This window comes from Zalophus californianus, chromosome 15 (genome assembly GCF_009762305.2).
Source record: "Zalophus californianus isolate mZalCal1 chromosome 15, mZalCal1.pri.v2, whole genome shotgun sequence".
In the NCBI taxonomy this organism is placed as follows: domain Eukaryota; kingdom Metazoa; phylum Chordata; class Mammalia; order Carnivora; family Otariidae; genus Zalophus; species Zalophus californianus.
The window spans coordinates 58,246,836-58,267,231 of record NC_045609.1 but is presented as its reverse complement, the minus strand read 5'-3'; the positions used below and the strand labels follow the sequence as shown (position 1 = coordinate 58,267,231).

General features: G+C 43.3%; 1 protein-coding gene across 3 annotated transcripts in view; it reads left to right on the top strand.

Moving 5' to 3' along the window:
• The window catches only part of HPSE2 (heparanase 2 (inactive)), a 687,285-nt gene that overhangs the window by 526,924 nt on the left and 139,965 nt on the right, over positions 1–20,396 (top strand). For all 3 annotated transcript variants that reach the window (XR_003519076.2, XM_027589152.2, XM_027589165.1), the window contains exons 8-9: positions 930–1,036; positions 6,188–6,302. Coding sequence is in view for 2 of the 3 variants with exons in the window: in XM_027589152.2 (XP_027444953.1) it covers positions 930–1,036; positions 6,188–6,302 (222 nt within the window). In the remaining variant the exon portion in view is untranslated. The remainder of the gene's footprint in view (positions 1–929; positions 1,037–6,187; positions 6,303–20,396) is intronic.

Sequence of the window (20,396 nt, the reverse complement as noted above, 5' to 3'; positions counted from 1 at the left end):
ACTGCCAGACTGCTGTCTAGGGGATCTGGGCCCTAATCTGGAGAGTCTGGCCAGCCTCCAACTTGGGAACCAGAGACTGGGCCATTTCAAAACTTCAGAGGGCCACCTTTTAACAAGAGGCTTTGCCTCTGCTTGGAAAGCTCCCAAGGTGGGATCTTTCATCTGTGGATCAGTGATTTTTTTAAATATTTACTGCAGTTATTTTCAAAATGTGGTTGTGGGGTGCCTGGGTGGCTCAGTCAGTTAAGCATCTGCCTTCGGCTCAGGTCATCATCCCAGGATCCTGGGATCGAGCCCCACATCAGGCTCCCTGCTCAGCGGGGAGTCTGCTTCTCCCTCTCCCCTGCCTGCTGCTCCCGCTGCTTGTACTCTCTCTATCTCTGTCAAATAAATAAAATCTTTTTTAAAAAGTGGTTGTAATATACATACATACCCTGGTGATTATAAAATATTTCCCCCAAACTTTGACCTCTGCCCTCATGATTTATGATTTCTGATGTATGGACAGTAAACTCATCCTGGGATGTTCCATTACAGAGTATTAAGAAAATTTCCTTCTCAATTCTTGTTAATATGGAAGCATCACATGATTTATGCTTTCCAGTAAATGGTGTTGCAGTCAGCTTATGTCCTGGAAAATGCAGTTACTCTAACGGTCGTATTTTCACTTGGATTTACTTAGGGAAAAATGATCATTTCTTTGAGTAGACATATGTCAGTGTTAATGCGTGTGCGTGTGCATGTTGTGTGTGTGGGGGGGTGCGTGCCAGCTCACTGTATGGGGTGAATCGTCATAGAAAAAGCACAGATCATGACCCACCTGAGAGCAGGGTATTGGCAGAACTCCATCAAGGGAATGTGTCCTCCTTCTCACTTGCAAACAGCTTTTAAAAATCTCCTATCCCTTTCTGCTTTTGTTGTGTGAACAGGTGGTTAATACATATACCCCAGGAAAGAAGATTTGGCTTGAAGGTGTGGTGACCACCTCTGCTGGAGGCACAAACAATCTATCAGATTCCTATGCTGCAGGATTCTTGTGAGTAACACGTGCAGTTTCACTCCCAGGGACTTTGAAGAAAGGACAGTGAAGTGGTACTGCTCATTATTCTGCCTGCTGGAGGGGGGAGGTTCGTCTCTCACTGAAGGTTCTTTATCTGTTTCTTTGTGAATGGGTGTAACCCGGTCAACAAACAGTGATGAATGAGCTCTCCGGGCACTGAGATGTCAGGCGCAGGCATCAGGCAAAGGCAGCAGTAGTAATAGTAGTAGTAGTGAGCGTATGGCCGCAAGACCTTCATCTAATAGCCACAGTTCAAAGGCAGTGCCTACAACATACCATTTCTCATCTAATATTCACCACAGTCCTAGGAGACAGGTAAGAACAAGACTGGAGGAACAGAGGCAGGAGATAAGAAAAGGTAGAGGAGATTAGTGTCATAATAAAAATTTTAACTCTATGTGCCACGTGCTTTCTGAAGTGCTCTCTGTCTAATAACTGATCAGCCAGTGAGACAGACACTACTAGCTTACAACCACCCGATGAGATAAATGTGAGAGCTTGGACTCAAGCCTAGGCAGTCTGCTTCACAGTCCAGCCTCTTTGCTGCTACCTCAGACCATCTTTCTTTCCTGCCCTTACATAGTCTGTCCACAAAAAGAAGTGGTAGATAGTCAAAGGAATCAGGAATTTCTCTGATAGGAAGATCAGCCAGGGCTTCTTGGAGGAAGTAGCATTTGAGGGGGACATAGAAAGATGACTCTTAATTTCTACAGGTGGAGGGTGGTGGTGATGGTGGAGGGGAGCATTTGAGGCAGAAGGAACATTATGGGCAAAAGCACAGGGGAGGGGCAGGTCTCTCTCCAGCTCCCTCCATGAAGGGCTGTAGTGTTTCCCATTTCACATCATTCCCTGCAAAGTCGTGTGATGAAAGCTTCAGGAGCAGCAGGGATGTAGTGAGGACTGCAGTGAGGGGGTGTGGGGCTCTCTACCAGTCGTGGAAGGCTGTGAACGCCAGGCAGAAGAAGTGAAGCCTTGTTCTACACTCAGTGGCAAGCCACGGAAGACTTTGGAGGAAGAGAGAGACACCGTCTGACCTGTGTTTCCATGTTGGCTTTGGGAATAGTATGCACAAGGGTTTGGAGAGGCAAGTGATGGGACGATGGACTTGAAGGCTTCCGCAGCTATCTGGACAGTGACTTTAACACCGGAAGCATAGGGGCTCTCACTGGCCTGGCAGCACCATATGGCGGGGCAGACCCCTCGGGACGACGGACTCACCAAGTGACCTGGTCCTGTGCCACTCTAGTCCTGTGACCCTGGTTTTTCGGTCTGCGGCAAGGTCCTCCTAAGAGCTGAGCTCTGCCCTCAGCTTTGTGTTTCCTTACTAACAGCTGTTCCTAATTAAACACATGTAGTTTCCCTCCATTAAGGCAGCTTCTTGAATACATTTATACAGGACAAATCAGAGCAGTCAGGCAGATTGTCTTTGCAGATGGAATCCCGGCACATGCAGATGAAGATAACGAGTCCAAAAAAATATATGATGATATGCTGGGTCTTCCGTGCCTGTGTTCCCAGCACCTAGCATTGAGTGGCACAGAGCAGTTGTTCGATGAGCATGGTTCCAGTGAATGAAAGGGAATGAATCAGCATTTGATACAGTGGTTCTGAGAGTCATCTTTCAAAAATACACTCCCCACCAGGTTTCCTTGTGAGCCGTGGAGCAAAGGCAAGAAGCCAGTGGCAGTTAGGACTACAGGGGCCTCTTAGAACCAGCAGAGGAATGGCTTTTGCTCAGCCATCATAGACAGACTCTTCTGCCGGGCTAGCAAGCAGCCCAGTTGTCCTGAGTGTTTCCATGATCATTCTTCCCTTCAGGGAATGATGCGAAATGGGAAACACTACAGCCCTTCATGGAGGGATCTGGAGAGAGACCTGCCTTTTCATGAGCACCAGCCAAATCTCCATAGATCTCTGCGGCCACTTTGCAAACACAGATTAACATAGTTGTTCAGGGTTAGGTTGTAGTTCAGGTGTCCAGTGTGTAGTGGACACAGATCAGTTGAAAACTAGCTCACTTGGCTCCTGGTCTTCTCTCTTACCTCTTTATCACCGATTTGCTCTCCCCTCTGCTGGCAGCACCCAGCAAAGTGTCCTTTGAGTCTAGTTCTCCAAGGAGCATAAATTGCTTCCTGGGGAGAATGAAGCATTCTAAGAAGCTCTAGAAAGCTAGCAAGATTCCTTGGAAAGAAGGCATCTTTCAGGCTTTTTTCAATATATGGCATAATAACGAGCTTACAAGGACACTTGCACATTTATGCATGAATCAGAACTTTCTGATTCTAACCAGGGCTTTGAGACTCTCTGATGCACTACGGACATACCCTTGGCATACTGCTGTGTCTCCAGCACCTAGCAGGCTCTGCCACCCACTCAGTAGTCAATCCATTTGTGTGGAATGGAAACTCCTGGCTATAGTAGCATCCTTGGTGGGATGTACCAGTCGTCTTGCCACTTTTCACTGAAAGGGAGACTTGGAACACCATTTATCTCCCCTCTCCGAGGGCTTATTATTTACAAGAGGAAGAGGATGATAACTTCCTCTAACCGTCCCACTCTGGAAAGCACAGGGAAGCAGGGGTTCTGGTCATAGTCATTTTGAATGCTCCAGACCCTGGATGTGCATATAGGATGTGGGTTTGGAAAGGAGGATGCATATTCTTCCCTCTCATATTAGAGTTCCTTCAAAAACTCCCCATACTAGCAAAAACACCCCCCAGGTTTACCAGTTAACATTAGTTTGTTGAGTATATATTCTTTGTATATCACTGTTATAAGGTCTATCGAGGTCACAAGTAGGAAGTTGATACCATTCCTATAAATGAGTATACAGGTATTTGCATACCCAGTGCTTTACAAATGACTCACATAGTGACACAAGCATTTTTGTGTCTATCCTCAGTGCTGAGAACAAGGCCTTGCATTTACAGCTGATTAATTCATGTTGAATGAGTAATGAATGAATGAGCAAATGGGATATTTTAAATACCAAAATACAGTCCTGTATGGATATCCAGCTGCTGCTAGACGTGATAATGCATTTACTCATCATTTTGTTTCTTTGTTCAGCAAGCATAGGTATAGAAGGCTGAATAAGACATACTTGTTTTTATAGGTAAATATTTGTTAGATATGGACTCTGTCGTTCTTGTTGCATTGGTGGAGAGAGCACTGACTTAGAGCATCGACCCAGAATTCATGTTATAGTTCTACCCCAGGATATTTAATACTGTGTCTCAGTATTAGTATATATTAACTTGTTAGTTATAGAATTAATTAGTTATATATTTAGCATAACTAAATCTGGTATCCTGATTTCACAGGGTTGGTAAATTCCAAAGTAATTTTATGTCTCAGTCTGAACAACAACAGCAACAACAAAAGTTCAGTTGTGTTATTGTCAGATTTTCTTTTTGATTTAAAATTTTTGTTTTTGCATTTTGCTTTGTTTTATTTTGTTTTTATAATTCTAATTATCAGTAAATATTTGTTAGTTTTTATGAGAACAAAATACAATGGTCAATGTGAAAAAGATTTTAAAATGTTAATAATATCCATTTATAATATAAAAATTAACAATGCTTTTTATTCCCATAAAGAAAAAGTTTAATTCTATAAGTCACTGATTTGGAGTTCCATATGGTTTCGAATTTGGGAAATCATAGTTATGCATAATTTGTCCCTAGTGTGCTGAATGGTGATTCTCATAGTTCCTTAAATCCAATTTTATCCAGATCAATTTCAACTTAACAAAGAGTATGAAGCACCTACAGTGTGCTAGGAGCTGAGATGGATATTTTGGGTACAAAGCTAAAACCTGTCTGTTTTCAGTGACCTCCTAACCAACTGGGGGACAGCAGAGAAGTAAGGAAGTAATTATCATGGGTGGGCAGAGGGTATAAATAAGAGTTCTGTGAAGGTACAGAGGAAGAAGGTACCACTGTTGGCTGGGACAGCAGAGTTTGGAAGATGACACTTGACTTAGAGATGAACAGATGGGAAGAAATTTGCCAGATGAGGTGAGATGGGTTAGAGGAGGAGAGAAAGGGAATTCTAAGCAAAAGTTAAAACATGTATGAAGACTCAGGTGAGTATGTGAAAGCACGGTGAGTCTGGGCAGCCTAGAGTAGTTATAGGGGGCTTAGAACCAGGGAATGGAGTTTAGGGTGAGAGATGAGGGGAGAAGGGGTACAGATGAAGGCTCACATGTGTCCTCAGGAAGGGTTGGGAAACACCTGATCTTTTAGACCATAAGACTGAAGATCTCAGTCACACTTATTATATATATATTATTACAATTAGAAATTTCCCAAAGTTTCAGAAGTAGGAATACAAAGAGAAAATTAAATGAATGAGTAAATGAGTGGACAAATTGAATGCATAAATAGTAAGGGCAGAGTTAGCGGTGGGTGTTGGAAGAACCAAGAGGGCAGTATTTTTGAAGGATAGCATGCCCCGGAAAGTGGGTATTTGGCATAGGGAAGTATGTGATAATGTGTGAACAATGCAGGTCCTCCATTATGATGTGTGTGATGGTAGCATAGTTGAAGCTCTGCATGGTTAATTATAGTACCAAGTAAAATTATTGCATTGACTGCTGACAGTGATATATGAGAGATGCAAACGGCTGGACCATTCTTGCCTAAGTCATAGGAGTATGCGAGTTAGAGTCACATGAAAGCTACATGTACAGGACAGGGTGCAAGCAGGGGAGTTTGAGTGACAGAGAATATAGTGTCGATGCTCCTGTGATTGTGTGTCCTGTGGCCAGGGGCGGGGAGGGTGATAATTAGGCTTACATTGGCTAGGGTATTCATTTTATTTGTTAGTATTACAGGGATAAGATAAGTCATTAGCAACAAGATATTTTATGGCCAAGGGCAATTCATTTTACTCCCTTGGACCTCTGTTTCTTTTCCTATAAAATGAAGAGGTTGGATTTGATAATCCCTAAAATGTCTTCCAGCTGTGTACTCAATGCTTAAAATACTATCTTCTCCTTTAAAGAACTAGGTAAATTTCATGGTGGGTATTGGTGCATATGTGTGTGTGTTAGCCAATCCCTATAGAGCTTATTATATGCAATTTTTAAGAGGTATTGATGTAGCATTTTTCCTGCTTTTTTAGATGGTTGAACACTTTAGGAATGCTGGCCAATCAGGGCATTGATGTTGTGATACGACACTCATTTTTTGACCATGGATACAATCACCTCGTGGACCAGAATTTCAACCCATTGCCAGTAAGTGTGAGATAAAGATTCCCAAGTCCCCTTCCATGTCACTCAGGTATTTGACCATGCCTTGTTCCACACTGAGAGAATTTTTCTCCTCCCTCTGTAACCAGGTAATTTTATAAATTGGACAGAAGTATTCATGTCTTTGTTCTCTTGACCCATTTCACAGACTTTTGGCTTCACTACACACACACATACACATCCATGTGCACACACGCATATATACATATATACATTTATGTATTTATTTACTACTATTATTTTAACAAACCTTGTGCAGCTGAGATTCCACATCAACTTGTGGCCTGTTTGAACTCTGCTTGAGAGTGAGTTTTTCCAGATTGTTTTCTTTTAATGCTAATAGGAGACATTATTTAACGTCAGATGCAACATGTTGAAAGCAGATGGGAGCGTGTTGGCCAAGATCAGATGCAGTAGGAACCCATCTCTTAGGGAGTAGCTGAAGTGCACTTGCAGTTAGGTGTTGACCCCTATGTGACAATGAGGGGATTTGCCCAGGACGCCAACTTCCCTAGGAAAGAGAAGGGAAGGGGAGGCTAAAGAAGACGGTCAAGAGCAGTGATCTTGGTTTGTTGGGTGACAGTATTGACCTATCAGAGAGACCCCACTTCGTCCAGAGAAGCTGCATTCATCAGAAATATTACATGGGTCGTCTTTTTCACAGACATCATGGTCACAGAGAAAGGTCATAGACTGTCAGAGCTGGGATTCCCCTTTGAGGAGATCCAGTTGCACCTCCCGTAACAGAGGAACTGATAGTCTGAGTAGAGGGAAGAGGAAGATATAGAACCAGCTCTAGAACCCTTCCGTGTGCCCTAGTCCAATACACTTCCTACAAAATTACTCCTGCCCTTGGATCCACAGTAAGCAAACCCAACTGGAACCAGTGAGTGTCCCTGCCATTTGCTTCCCTCTGCCTATTTCTGCCCTGCATTCCCCTCATTTTCACCCCTACCCTGAGCCAGGAGGCTGGCTTCCAAGCCCAGAACAGAGAACAGCTTGGCACCCAATGGTACTATTTCCATGTTTCAAAAGAATCCTTATAGATTAGAGGACAAAGTAATTATTGTATCACTGATTGTACTTGTCTCCAGTTAAGTCACAAATATTAGAACTGACTGGCACAGGTGCTTTTATTCACAGGGCCAGGCTACCTCTCTCAAAGTGTGTGTGGGGGGAGACCAGGGGGGGGCTAATGTACAGTGGAAAGGAAATTTTCAGGTTGGAACCATATGTGTTTTTTTGTTTGTTTGTCTGAGCTTATAAACCTGTGGAGATAAAATAATAATTAGAAAAGTCTCCATGAAATGTCATCATTAAACAAATACAATGTCACACAAAAATAAATATTTATTAACCATCAGGCACTGGGGAGGAGACAGGTAATAAATAAATGAATAAACAAATAGTAGAGTACTATACCAAGGAGTCAGTGAGGGCCCCTTTGGAGTGAGTGTATAGGAAGGCTTCTCTGAGAAGGTGACGTTTAAGCCAAGAGCCCAATGACAAGAAGGAGCCAGCCATCTGGATTTTTCAGGCAGGGGAAGGGGCTAGCACATAGGTTCCAAAGTGGAAATGGACTTTGCATGTTTGAGGAAACACAGGACACCAGAGTGATGGGAACCTGGCAGAGAAGGGGAGACTGGTTGGATATGAGGCCACCCAGGGGTCAGATCCCATAAGGCTTTGTAAGCTAACAGGAGTTTGATTTTATTGTAGGTAGTATGAAAAGCCAGGGGAGGGTTTTAAGCAGGGAAATAATATGATCTAGCTTTTATTTTTAAAATATCACCCTGGTGTAATTAATGCATCAACTATTAGTTATTGTTTTAATAATATGGGTAATACTTAATAATTTACAGACCACTTTCATATATGGTACCTCAGTAATGCTCCATCCATTCTGTTCTCCCTTTTCTCTGTCCTTCCTTCTTGCCTTACTCCCTCCCTCACTCAAATCTCATTCACTCCTCTTGATCATGTACTACATGCTGATCGTTATTTCTGGCAGCGAGCCTCTTTAATGAACCAAAAAGACAAGGTCCCTGAATTCTTGGAGCTTATAAGCTAATAAAGCATAGTGAGAAATGGAAAATAAATAAAACATATAAACAAGATGATTGCACTTTGTTGTAATTTCTCGGAGGAGAGCCTGGTGAGAGAAGTAGGACTATTTATACTTACTTCGCTGAAGAGAAACCAGGGTTCTATGAAGATATTAAGTGGCTTATCCAAGGTCCGACAGGTACTGGGAACCGGGACTCTCAGAGTTTTGCAGTTCTAAATCTGATTTTCTTTTCTCTTCTTTGTGGTACTCTTTGGTGTCTGTCCTGTGGTCTGAGGCCAACATTTGCCTCAGTTGGGCCTGGAGATGGAAACGGGCATCTTAAGGAACAGGAGAGAAGAAAACCCTAGGCTAGAAAAAGATGGTCTTTGGTGACTAGACAGGCTGGATTTCCAGGTTTGGACAGACCTGGGTTCCATATCAACTCTCTGTGTGCCTTTGCTGGCATGTGTATGTTAAAGATGCAAGTCCTCATGGCTTTGTTCTCCTCAAATGAGAGCTGCTGCGAATAACTTCCTTTCAAAGCATGGCACAAGAGACCTTGGTTGATAGGTGGTGGCCGCAGAGCTCACTCAGGTCCATGGGAAGCTAAAACAAGTCCCAGTGATTCAGCACAAAGGCTCCAATGAGCTGGGCAGATATATTTCTGGAAACACCAAACTCTAATAAAAAACCGGAACGTAAAAGCACGTAAGGTAGCAGGCTTTCTTTTTATCTTTCTTTGCACTAATAAATTCTGCACCTTCTAAGTAGAGCACTTGCCAGCTGGGAGAGTGTGTCCTAAGTCTCCCCTGGAAAGAATTTACGAGGCTAGACCAGGGCACCGGGCGAACAGACTTTGCCAGCAGGTCCTTGGAGTGGGTAATGGAGGCGGACCTGGGAGTCATACTGGGCACCACCTCAGAGGGTGGAGCAGTTGGTAACCTAACATTGCCAATAAAAACTTGTGGATTTTACGTGGTGATGAAATCTTCAAGAGAGTTAAGAGCTTAGGGGATCTGTGAGTTGTGCTTTGATCGTCTCCCAGAAAAATCAGTACTTTCTTTTTATTTTCTTTCTTTTTCTTTCTTTTTTTTATTATTATGTTATGTTAATCACCATACATTATATCATTAGTTTTTGATGTAGTGTTCCATGATGCTTTGTTTGCATATAACACCCAGTGCTCCATGTAATACGTGCCCTCTTTAAAATCAGTAATTTCTATTTCAGTTTCTTCAAACTCAGCTCAGTATTTAAGGAAAGGATCTTATTAGCAAACACTGTTTTGGTTTTGGTTTTGTTACCGCTCTTAGATAAACTTAGAAAAATAGTGGCCTAATGGCTCCTCAGCCCGTACCCCATAGGACCCCTCCACCTGCCCAGGCGACTTTGATCCCAGCTTGTGGGATTCTAGCAGCTCTGGCAAAGTCATTCCAACAGCCCCCTTCCAGTCTAAGGTAAGAGGGAAGATGAGGGTGGCCCTTTAAAAAAGAAACTGGTCTTCAGAAAAGATCATTTCCAACTACATCCCATGTTCTTTAGGATTGTTCTTCTAGAAAAGTGCCAACACTCCTACTGTTGGAGATTTTCCCTCTCCTGGGAAGAGGAGAACATTTAGTTCAGCAGTGCTTCATCATCGACTCCCACCCCTTTCCCCTGACCCTCCTGCCATTGGGAAAGAGGGAATGTGTGAGTCTCCACAGCCAGTCAGCCAGTCGGGGGCTCCCTCGGGAGCAAGTGATGTTTGTGCAGAAGAGAGCTGCACATTTGGTGGACATAGTCCAGACCCCACCAGCCGTGGGCATTTCTCCTAAGAGAGGGTTTTGGAATTTAGCTTGCTGCTTTTTTTAAGAGCTTGATTTACAGAGCTTCCAGGGAAAGGAATGGTGAGTTACTAGTCAACAGCTTTTTAACTCCCACGCCAGCCAAGCAAATATAATTCAATTCAAAAAACATTGACACTTCAAATGTGTCTGGCTCTGTGCTAGGTATTCTGGGGACACACAGATAAATAAAATATGGTTCCCTCATCTGCAGAGCTAACAGTCTGGCGTGTGTTGGTGTTTGGGGGATTATAGTTTAGTCCTCTATGTAGAATAGAACAGAAAGCTAGTTCACACTGGACTGGGTGTCGTGGTGGCGATATTTACTTTTGCTCTCACCTTCTTTTTTGCCGACTATCACTGCTGAATAATAATAAACATTCAGTTCAGCCCAATGCACATTTATTGAGCACTTACTGTGTACATTGTTGTAGAATATAGTCAGTGGTCATGGACTGGAGTGCTACCCACTAGTTTATGGTGGGATCAAACCTCTGGCTGTGGTTCCCACAGCAGCATGCTTTCAGCCAGGCCGTCACTGTCCACATGTCACTTGGCTACTGGAAGGAAACTCTGACTCTTAGTGGTGCCCGCCTCTCTGCTGGTTACCTGTCCCAGCGATGGGACCCTAAGTGCTCCATCCGTGTGTCCCTTGGAAATGTTAGACAGTGCTCCTGTGCACTGCACAGCTGCAGTGCAGACGCTGGATCAGCTTAAGTCTGTCCCTTTCCTCAGGAAGAACGTCCAGTTGCAAACCCATGTTCCACTGATGCTCGGTTGATGCACAGTTTCTTCTTGTAAGGACAACAGGGGGCCTCACGGGCGGCAGCAGGAGCCTGGAACTATGACAGGGTTCAGGGCTGCTATTCCTGACTCTGCCATTGATTAGATGTTTATCTTCGGTACCAGTTTTCTCATCACTTAAATTTCAATAAAAATGTCTTCTCTGTCTGCCTCCAAAAGATATTGTTACAATCCTTGAGAAAATTAGGGAGGACAATAGGATTCCAATTTCATATACATTCATACACAGAGAAAATTACTGGAATCTCTTCATACATCTAAATGATAAAAGTGGTTTTCTTTGGGTAGTGGGATTACAGACAGTTTTAATTTTCTTCTTTGTGGGTTTTTTTTTTTTTTGTATCTAAAATTACTGCAGTCAGCATTATTGCTTTTTGAATCTGAAAAAATAAGGCTATTTAAAAAGAAAAAAGAGTGTTTTGAAAAAACCAAGTGCTTTAGATACTTAAGCAAATATTATCCCAGCCTACTTCACTTATCATTCATGATTCATTCACTCATAAACACTTATTACCCTTATGCTGTATGCTAGACACCGGGCTGGGCCCTGGGCACACTGTCCCTGCCCTGAAGGAGCTTGCAGTGTGGACGGGAGAGGAATCAGCAGGGACGGTGGCACAAGTGCTTTAGCAGGATGGAGGAGGAACAGGGGCTAGCCTGGGTGGAGGGCAGGCGGGCGACATCAAGCAAGGCTTTTTGGAGGCGACAACGCCTGAGCTGGGTCTTGAAGGAGAAGGACAAGTTAGCCATAGGAAGAAGAGTTTGGGGTCTGGGGAGGGTCTTCCGAACAGAGGCAATAGTACGTGCAAAGGGACAGGGGCATTCATTTTCCAGAGAGTCACAGTGGATGGATTCTGAAAAATTTCTTAGGAAAGCTTTTCCCATTGCTGTCCAGTGGCCACACAGGGTGTGTGAAGATTAAAGAATTTCAAAGCTATCCGTCTGGAGGTGGTGGGGCGGGGGAGGTACAAAACCTAGCCAAACCAGCCTGTGACCTGTTTCTTGGTGTAGCTTCCTTTCTTTTCCATTTCGTTCCCGTGGGAGCCATCAGGAAGATGAAAGAAGCAGAGCGTACCTGTTTAGGGGTAGCTGTGATGTGAAACCCAATCCTCTCATTAGAGACCCTGACAAAGACTTCTCCATGAGCAGCCTTTCTTTGTGGGACCTGTGGCTGCTGAGGGAAGGGCATCCACGCTGCACCATCAATCACTAGGACCCAGGCCGGCTCATGTCAGTGGCCGTAGCTCCTGGGCTGCGTGCCCAGTGGACATGACTTGCTTCTTTCCTCTGCTGTGCCTCTAACCCTGGCCTCCCAGCTCGGAGCTTGTGTCTGCACCATCAGACCAGGCAGGCAGCTCTTTGCCTCTAATGCTTTAAATAGAAGCCCCTTTGATTTTTGACTATCAGTCCTTATCCTTTGCTTATGTATCAACCTGAGCGGTGCGCATGCGACATCAGCAACACACCTCAGCACTTACAAGGGCTCACCCCGATGGAGGCTGCGGGGTCGGGGGGTGGGGCGGGCGGGGGCGAGGAAAACGAGCTCTGCTGCGGAAGTGGGAAGACGCAGGCGCCGAGCGCAGCCCTGCAGTGCGCCTGTTGCCTGAGTCTTCATTTCCTGCTTTGGGAAAGGGGGCTGACTCTGCTGCGGTTGCGAGCGGGGAGTATTTGAAGGGAGCACTTAAAACTATTGGCCTTGGAATCAGACTGACCTGCGTTTTAAATCCAGCTCTCCTGTTTACTGGCTTCCTAAACCTCAATAAACATCAACTTCCCCTCGTAAAATGGAGGCAACAGTAGTGTCTAGCTCACAGCGTTGTTGGAAAGGATTGAACAAGCCAATGCCTGTGTATCTTTTACCACATAGTAAATACTCAATAAAGTTAGCTGCTGTTATTATTTATAAAGTCACTTTGTAAGTGTAAAACGCAGTAAGTCTCAGTAACTATCATTAATAATGTGAACTGTAATGATAATGAGAGAATATACATTTGAATATTTGTACAGATAATCTGGAAATCAGCTCAAGTAGTGATAACTGAAGTATGAAGAGTAGATATTTTCTGCAAAAATTAAGTTACTAGAAAACTGGAAGAACAAAAAAAAAAAAAAAGGAAAGCTGTGATTCTTGCCCTTGAGAGGAATTGACAGCAAATGGTTAAAGACAAACTAAAAATTACAATTTATTTTCCTCCCGAGAAGATGCTGCCAACCTTTCCCAATGAAGGCAATTAAGGCAGTAACCACACTGCAGTACGAGCTCTAACACCTTCATTTGGTGTTTATAAATGGTCCAATAAGCCCTGGAAACCATGATATGTCACATGGAAGTGCTAATGACAGCACATTATGTAAATCACTGAGAAGCAACAATTGAAAATCTCTCTCTGCCATCAACCATTTATATTGTTCCCAGATTGCAGTACTGAGGGATTATAGCGACGGCAAGGCGTGCAGCAACCCAAATAAATTAGGGAGAAGAAGCAATTACAGCCTCACAGCCTTTGAGCTCAGGAGCAGGGTGCCATCCTCGAAGCAACCCTCACCTGATGGAGGAGCAAGGGAAGCTCTGGAAATGAGAAAAGCCGCACCTCACCTAACCTCACCAGTTCGCCTAAAACATTAGAAAGAACATTATCTAAAAATAATCTGACAAGGAAGAGAGGAAAGGAGGGAGAGAGGAAGAGAAAAGAGAGAAGAAACAGAATGTGCTTTGGTGGGTCGGAAAAATCTCTGGCAAGTGCCACAATATGACAAACTTAAAGTTATCTCTTAAACATTCTGTTGCAAACATGATGGCACGATGTGCTCTAATTATGGCATTTAGGAACCAACAGGTAGGGCTCTGATACAAGTGAGCTGAGAGCCAAAGATAATGCCTGATGTTCTTTTAAACTCAGTTATGTTTTTGTTGTTGCTTGTGTAAATAAAAACAGAAGTCTTTTAAAATAGAAAGAGAACACATACACATAAATTTTGTTAATTCTTACTTAAATACACTATGCTATTTATAAATTTTTTAAAACCATCCATCAGTAGGTACCTTACTTTCAACTAATATCCATCTCTGTTTATTTCATCTCTGATTTGGTGGGGTTTTCTTTTTTTTAAAGATTTTTTATTTATTTTAGAGAGAGAGAAGGTGCACATGAGCAGCAGGAGGGGCAGAAGAAGAGAGAATCTCAAGCAGACTCCGCGCTGTGTGCAGAGCCTAAGCAGGGCTCAATCCCACAACCCCAAGATCGTGACCTGAGCCAAAACCAAGAGTCTGACCCTCAACTGACTGAGCCACCCAGGCAGGCACCCCTCTGATTTGGTTTTAAGCATTGAAAGGATTGAATAGAACACATCATTTTGACTCACTCTAAACTGAACTTGAGCAGACCTGTCTTGTACTCCAGAACTCACTGCTCTCATCTTAATGTCAAAATCCTAATAGCCTTTTCTTCATTAGAACAGTGATTTTCAAGCCTATGTACATTACAATCACCCAGGGGCCTTTTAAAAAATGCCTGTGCATAGGTACTACCTCTGGGAATTCTGAGTCATCTGGTCTGTAGAGGATACCAAGTGTTGGTGTTTTTTAAATCTCCCCAGGTGATTCTAATGTGCAGCCAGATTTGAGCACCACTGGGTTAGAAGTTTCCCATTTACCCTGATTAAATCAGAAATTACCTTTCCCCTTTTCTCTATTCCTTTGTACTCAGCCTTTGCTTCGCCTATCAAGATATTAACAAAATTTTAATACGATCTATCATTAGTTCATTTGACAAATATTTATTGACTATTATTTGCCAGACACTGTTCTAGTTTGTGAGGAAAATAGAGGTGAAGGAGAAAGACAAGACTCCTTCCTCCTTGGAGGTTACAGTCTAGCAGTGGAGACTAAAACAAGTAAACTAACAAATAATTACAAAATTCAGAATGGCGTGTGGGCAGCAAGCAGTCTGCTAAATTGAAAAATAATGAGGAGAGGATAGTGCTTTAGAAAGTGTGGTCAGGGCAGTCTTCAAGAAAGAGGCAGCCAGTCGTTGGAGGAGCTGGTGGGAGAGTGTAGCCTTCTCTCCGAGGGAGTAGCATCTGCAAAGGCTGCTGTGGGGAGAGGCTCAGCTGCATGTCAGAGGTCCTGCAGTGCCTCTAAGACCACCCTGAGGCCTGGCCCACCCACAGCCTGCACAGACAGCCAGTGAACTGCCCGGTTCAGGTTATCTCGGGCTCTCCCTGCACCTACCTGATTCCTGCTCCACACTAGGCAAACCATTTTGCTCCCTGTCTCTTTGTGAGAGTAATGGTGGTATATCCCACTGCCTGCCCCTCTGTCTGGAACCCTCAGCTGAGCCTAATGCCTACTGTGTCTCCCTGCCACTGACCTGGCCATCTCCATGGGCACCTTCAGTCACCTCTCCAGGTTTTGAAACAAGAATGGCGGAATGATGACACTTGTGGAAGCTGGCAATGAACATTTGGGAATTTGTCATACTATGCTATTTTTGTGTGTGTTTAAAAATGTCAGTGATAATTTTTTAATGTCCTCATGCTAGGGTGTTGTGACATATACAAAAGCAAAGCACCATTTTAGTTATTTAGGACATAAAGAATAAAGTAGGGTTCTTTCTCGCTGAGTTTACAATCTGTTTGGAGTGACAAACATAGAGACTTGGAGAGATAGCTAATAGATGATGACGTGATGATCTGTCTTGTTCACTCAGTATCTCCAGAGCCAGACCTCTGAGTAGGAGACATTCCTACTGGCTGGAGGGAAGGGGCTGGAAGGGAGAATTGGGGAAGGCCTGGGCAACATGTCCTGAGTGGACATTTGTAATATTAATTACCCAAAGAATACATGCACCTAAGAAAGCTCCTTGCCCTGTGGTGCTGAGACCGTAGGAAGGAAGGAGAGGAAGGAGTGCCTTAGGATAGAAGGAAGAATAGGAGTTCTAGATCTGATATCAGGTTCTGCCACCAGCTCATTCACCCTGGGGCACTGGGTGCTCTGGGTCAAATGTGGGTGTTGAATGAGACCATCTGAGGTCCCCTTTAGCTCCGATGTTTTCTGATTCATCTTTAAGACTTCCATACCAGTATCTTCAGACAGACCTCCCAGCTGAACTTATATTAATAAAATCTTTAAAATAAAAGTAAAGGGGCGCCTGGGTGGCAGAGTCAGTTAAGTGTCTGACTCTTGGTTTCGGCTCAGGTCACGATCTCAGGTTGTGGGATTGAGCCCAGCACATTGGGCTCCGCTCAGCGTGGAGTCTGCTTAAGACTCTCCCTCTGCCCCCCCACCTTCACAATTCTCTCTCTTTCTCTTGCTCTCAAATAAATAAATATTTTTAAAATATTAAGTTAAATTAAATTAAATAGAACTATTTCACTTTTAAATCATTCAGGGAGGAATCCCTCTTTTCTTAAGGCTCTTGTAGCCCTGTTATAGCGGCTAATGCTTTCTTTTGTTATCAGAGTTGTTTGGGTGCATCTAACTTCCTCTCTCTGACTGTAAGCGCCTTGAAAACAGAAGCCGCCTCTCCTATCTTTGTATCTCCCATAGCCCGCTAACAGGTAATCCTTACTGCACTCTAAAGATGCTCAGTGACTGGGATTCTAGGGGCTGCCCTGCTGCCCAATAATGAAAATACAGAAGGTGAGCTTTTACTGGTCAGGTGTTGTGTGCACACTGGGAGGCAGTAGAGCTTGGTGCTTAAGAGACTGGGCTCTGGAGTCAGACAGAGCTGGATGTGAATTCCAACTCTACTGTCATCACATTTGGCAGATTCCTCATCTTCCATCATCTGTATGTTGGGGATGCTAATAATCTGTGCCTCAGGGACTTAGGACAGTGCCTGACACTTAATAAGTACATGATAATGTGGTCATTGTTATCTAGTCTAAATACATGAAAATTATTCCTTGGAATTGGATGAAATTCTAATATCTTGGGAAAGATGGGAACATGTGGGAAACAGCCATCCCAAAAAGTAGGTACTACTTACAAATTATAAGTAACGGGAAATATTTTAGTTACAATAATGTTAGTTGGCACATATAGACTGTTTTTAGACTCTTCAAAATCCTTCAAATATCATTTCATACTCCATAAAACTATCCAACAATAGTTTTCTTCTTTGGCTTCTTTGACTTTATTCTTTATGTCCTGCTATAAGTTTCCGTAGCTTTTATCCATCCATTAAGTCATCTGGCCTTTCCAACTTCCCAATAAGACAGGTAGGATAAATATACCCATCCTGTTTGGCAGAGAAGAAAACTGAGGCCAAGAGAGGACCAGCAAGTTACTCAAGGGAACACAGCAAAGTAGGGCCAGTGGTTCTGAGTTCTGTGATTCTTCGTTACTACTTCGATTTCTCTCTTACGGTTCCTTCACAGCTTTGTTAAGTCAAGAATTCAGGCTGTGTCTGCTAGCAGCCAAAGCAGATAGGAATGTCTATGAGGAAACAGAAAAGCTGGCTTCAAGGTAAAATAAAATGATCCAGGAGATAAAACCTGGAATTTAACAGTGGCTGACTCTTGTAGATTTACATTTTTACTGAAGAATGAATAAAAAAAAGGAACGGATTTTCAATTTCATGCAGCAGTAGGTTAGTTTCACTGCCTATATTGGTTGTATTAAAAGAGCAATATAGAGGGTCTCCCTCTCTTAAGGTAGTTATCATTTTGCCCCATTATTGTATATGTATACGTCTACCTCCTTAATAGTGGGACCACTTTAAAACCTTTAAAACCCTAGAACCATGAGCATTGCAGAAGCTGGATCATCCTCTAATGTTTAGCCATCTGATGATGGATAGCAGACGCAGATCCAAAAGTCAAGTAAATTGTTTGGGAGAGCCACACCAGGGCATTTGCCTTCCTGAGGAAAGTTCCAGGATGGCTCTGAAGGACGAAAGATCAGGAATGTCCCTTCATTAATCTTACTTCCAGGGAAGTTTTTGCAAACATGTATTGGAGGCTTTGCCATGAATACAAACTGATCTGGACCCTTGGCCTTGGGGCCAAACAGAATAGGAAAGAAGGTGTTGGCAGTGTCCAAGACAGCATGCCAAGTGCCATCCGTCTGTGCAGTGGATTCAGTTATGGTTGCAATGTCTGGAACAGTTGGGGCTGTAGGAGTAACAACTGAATTCAGTTGGCGATAATCTACCATAAGTCTCCAGTTCCCATTCCCTTGGACACACAGGGCTATAGTATTGAGATATTGCATCTGTTACTATCCATGCTGCTTTTAGACCTTAATCAAGGTTGTGATTTCCCTTTCTCCTCCTGGGACCACTCAAGGTGGAATTGGGAAGTGGGCTGGGGAGTGATTTACATGGCCTATTCCGTGTAAATATTCCCACTACATGTCCCACTACTTCACTACATGTGACTCTCCTCAATGAGGACAATCCCCTCTGGACATTATGAGCATTCACAGCACAAGCATGTAAAACATCAATGCCAATATACATTCAGTAGGGAATGTATGTTGGAAGCCACAACAACAGGACATTGAACTGGTCCCACGGGCCTCACCCACAAGGTCACTTTAGATTTATTTTCCCTACTGGGAACCTTGCCCAAACCTTATTAGTTGAATTCAAGAGCCCTCCTCCCCAAAGAAATGGATAGGAGAGTGACTTGGGAACTTGTATCTAACAGAGTCATGAGAGTTTGAGTTCCTTCCTCCCTGAAGTTTCTCACATACTTGAACGTGTGCATATGGCTTTTGGTCCCTAGGGAGACAGGGAGACCTCAGTCCTACCTCTAGTCAGTTTTCTTCTTAAAACAGCTAAAGCTGGGATAGAAGGGAAGTGAGGGTTTGGGGCGCTGAGGGAGAGAGCAGCTCTCCACAGTAGGCAAGGCTTTGCATTTACGTTAATTTAGGGTCTTTTAAAATAATAGCTTTATTGAGATAAAACCCACCTACCATAAATACTCTTTAAAAGTGTGCAGTCCCGCATCGGGCTCCCAGCTCAGTGGGAGTGTGCTTCTCCCTCTCCCCCTCCCCCTGCTTGTGCATGCCCTCTCTCTCTCTCTCTCGCTCACTGTCTCTCTCAAATAAATAAATAAAATCTTTTTTTAAAAAAAGTGTACACTCCAGTTGTTTTCAGTATATTCACGGAGCTGTGCAGCTGTTATCACAATCTGTTTTCGACTATCACCCGAAAAGGAGACCCCATGCTTATTAGTAGTTACTCCTCATTCTCCCTTCCCCCCAGCCCCTGGCTACCACTAAGACACTTTCTGTCTTTGTAGATTTGCCTATTCTAGATATTTCACGTAAATGGAATCATCCAACATATGGCCTTTTGTGACTGGCTTTTTTCACTTAACAGCATGTTGTCAAGGTTCATCCTTGTTTTAGCGCGTGTCACTACTTCATTCCCTTCTGTTGCTGAATAGTACTGCACTCTGTAGATACACCACCTTGTATTGCTCTGTTTATCAGTTGATAGACATTAAAGCTGTTCCTGCTTTTTGGCTGTGATGAAAAATGCCACTAGGAAACATTAGTGCACATGTGGCATATGTTTGCATTCCCCTTGGGTGTACACCTTGGAATGGAATTCCTGAGTCATGCATTTAACTTTTCGAGGAGTTGCCAAACTGTTTTCCAAAGTGACTTCACCATTTTGTATTCCCCCCAGCGACGTGTGATGGCTCTAGTCTCTCCACATCCTCACCAACACTTCCTATTGTCTGTCTTTTGATTAGAGAACAGTGACTTAGAAAAATCTTAGTGGATGTGAAGTGGTGTCTCACGGTTTTGATTTGCATTTCCTTAATAACTAGTGATGCTGAGCATCTTTTCATGTGCCTATTGGCTATTTATGAATCTTCTTGGAAGAAATGTCTATTCAGATTCTTTGCCATTTTTAAGGGAAGGGGCTATTTGTCTATGGTCACTTTCACCCACTTAGTCACCTGTGTGAGTAGCTACCTAAGCTGCTTTTTATCAGAAGATAGATAAGCCTTGCTGTAGAGCACACTCGCCAAGAACATGCAGTAGTAGTCGGGGCTTGTGGCCAACTGCCTTTCCCAGTAATCCACCCTTTGGCTTTACATGTTCTTGGTTGAACTCACATTTACACTTGAGCGTGCCACTCTGTCAGCCACTCTGATTAATCTGACTGACAGAGGCTAGAACCAAATTTGTTCCATTTGTCTCACACAGTATGGTGATTAACATTATATATCAAGTTGGCTAGCCCATGTTATCCAAATATTTAGTCAAACATTATTTTAGATATTTCAATAAAGGTACTTTTTAGATGAGATAACATTTATATCAGTAGACTTTGAATGAAGCAGATTATCTTCCACAATGTAGGTGGGCCCCATGCAATCAGTTGAAGGCTTTAACAGAAACAAAACTGACCTCCTCTGAACAAGAAATAATTCTGCCAGCAG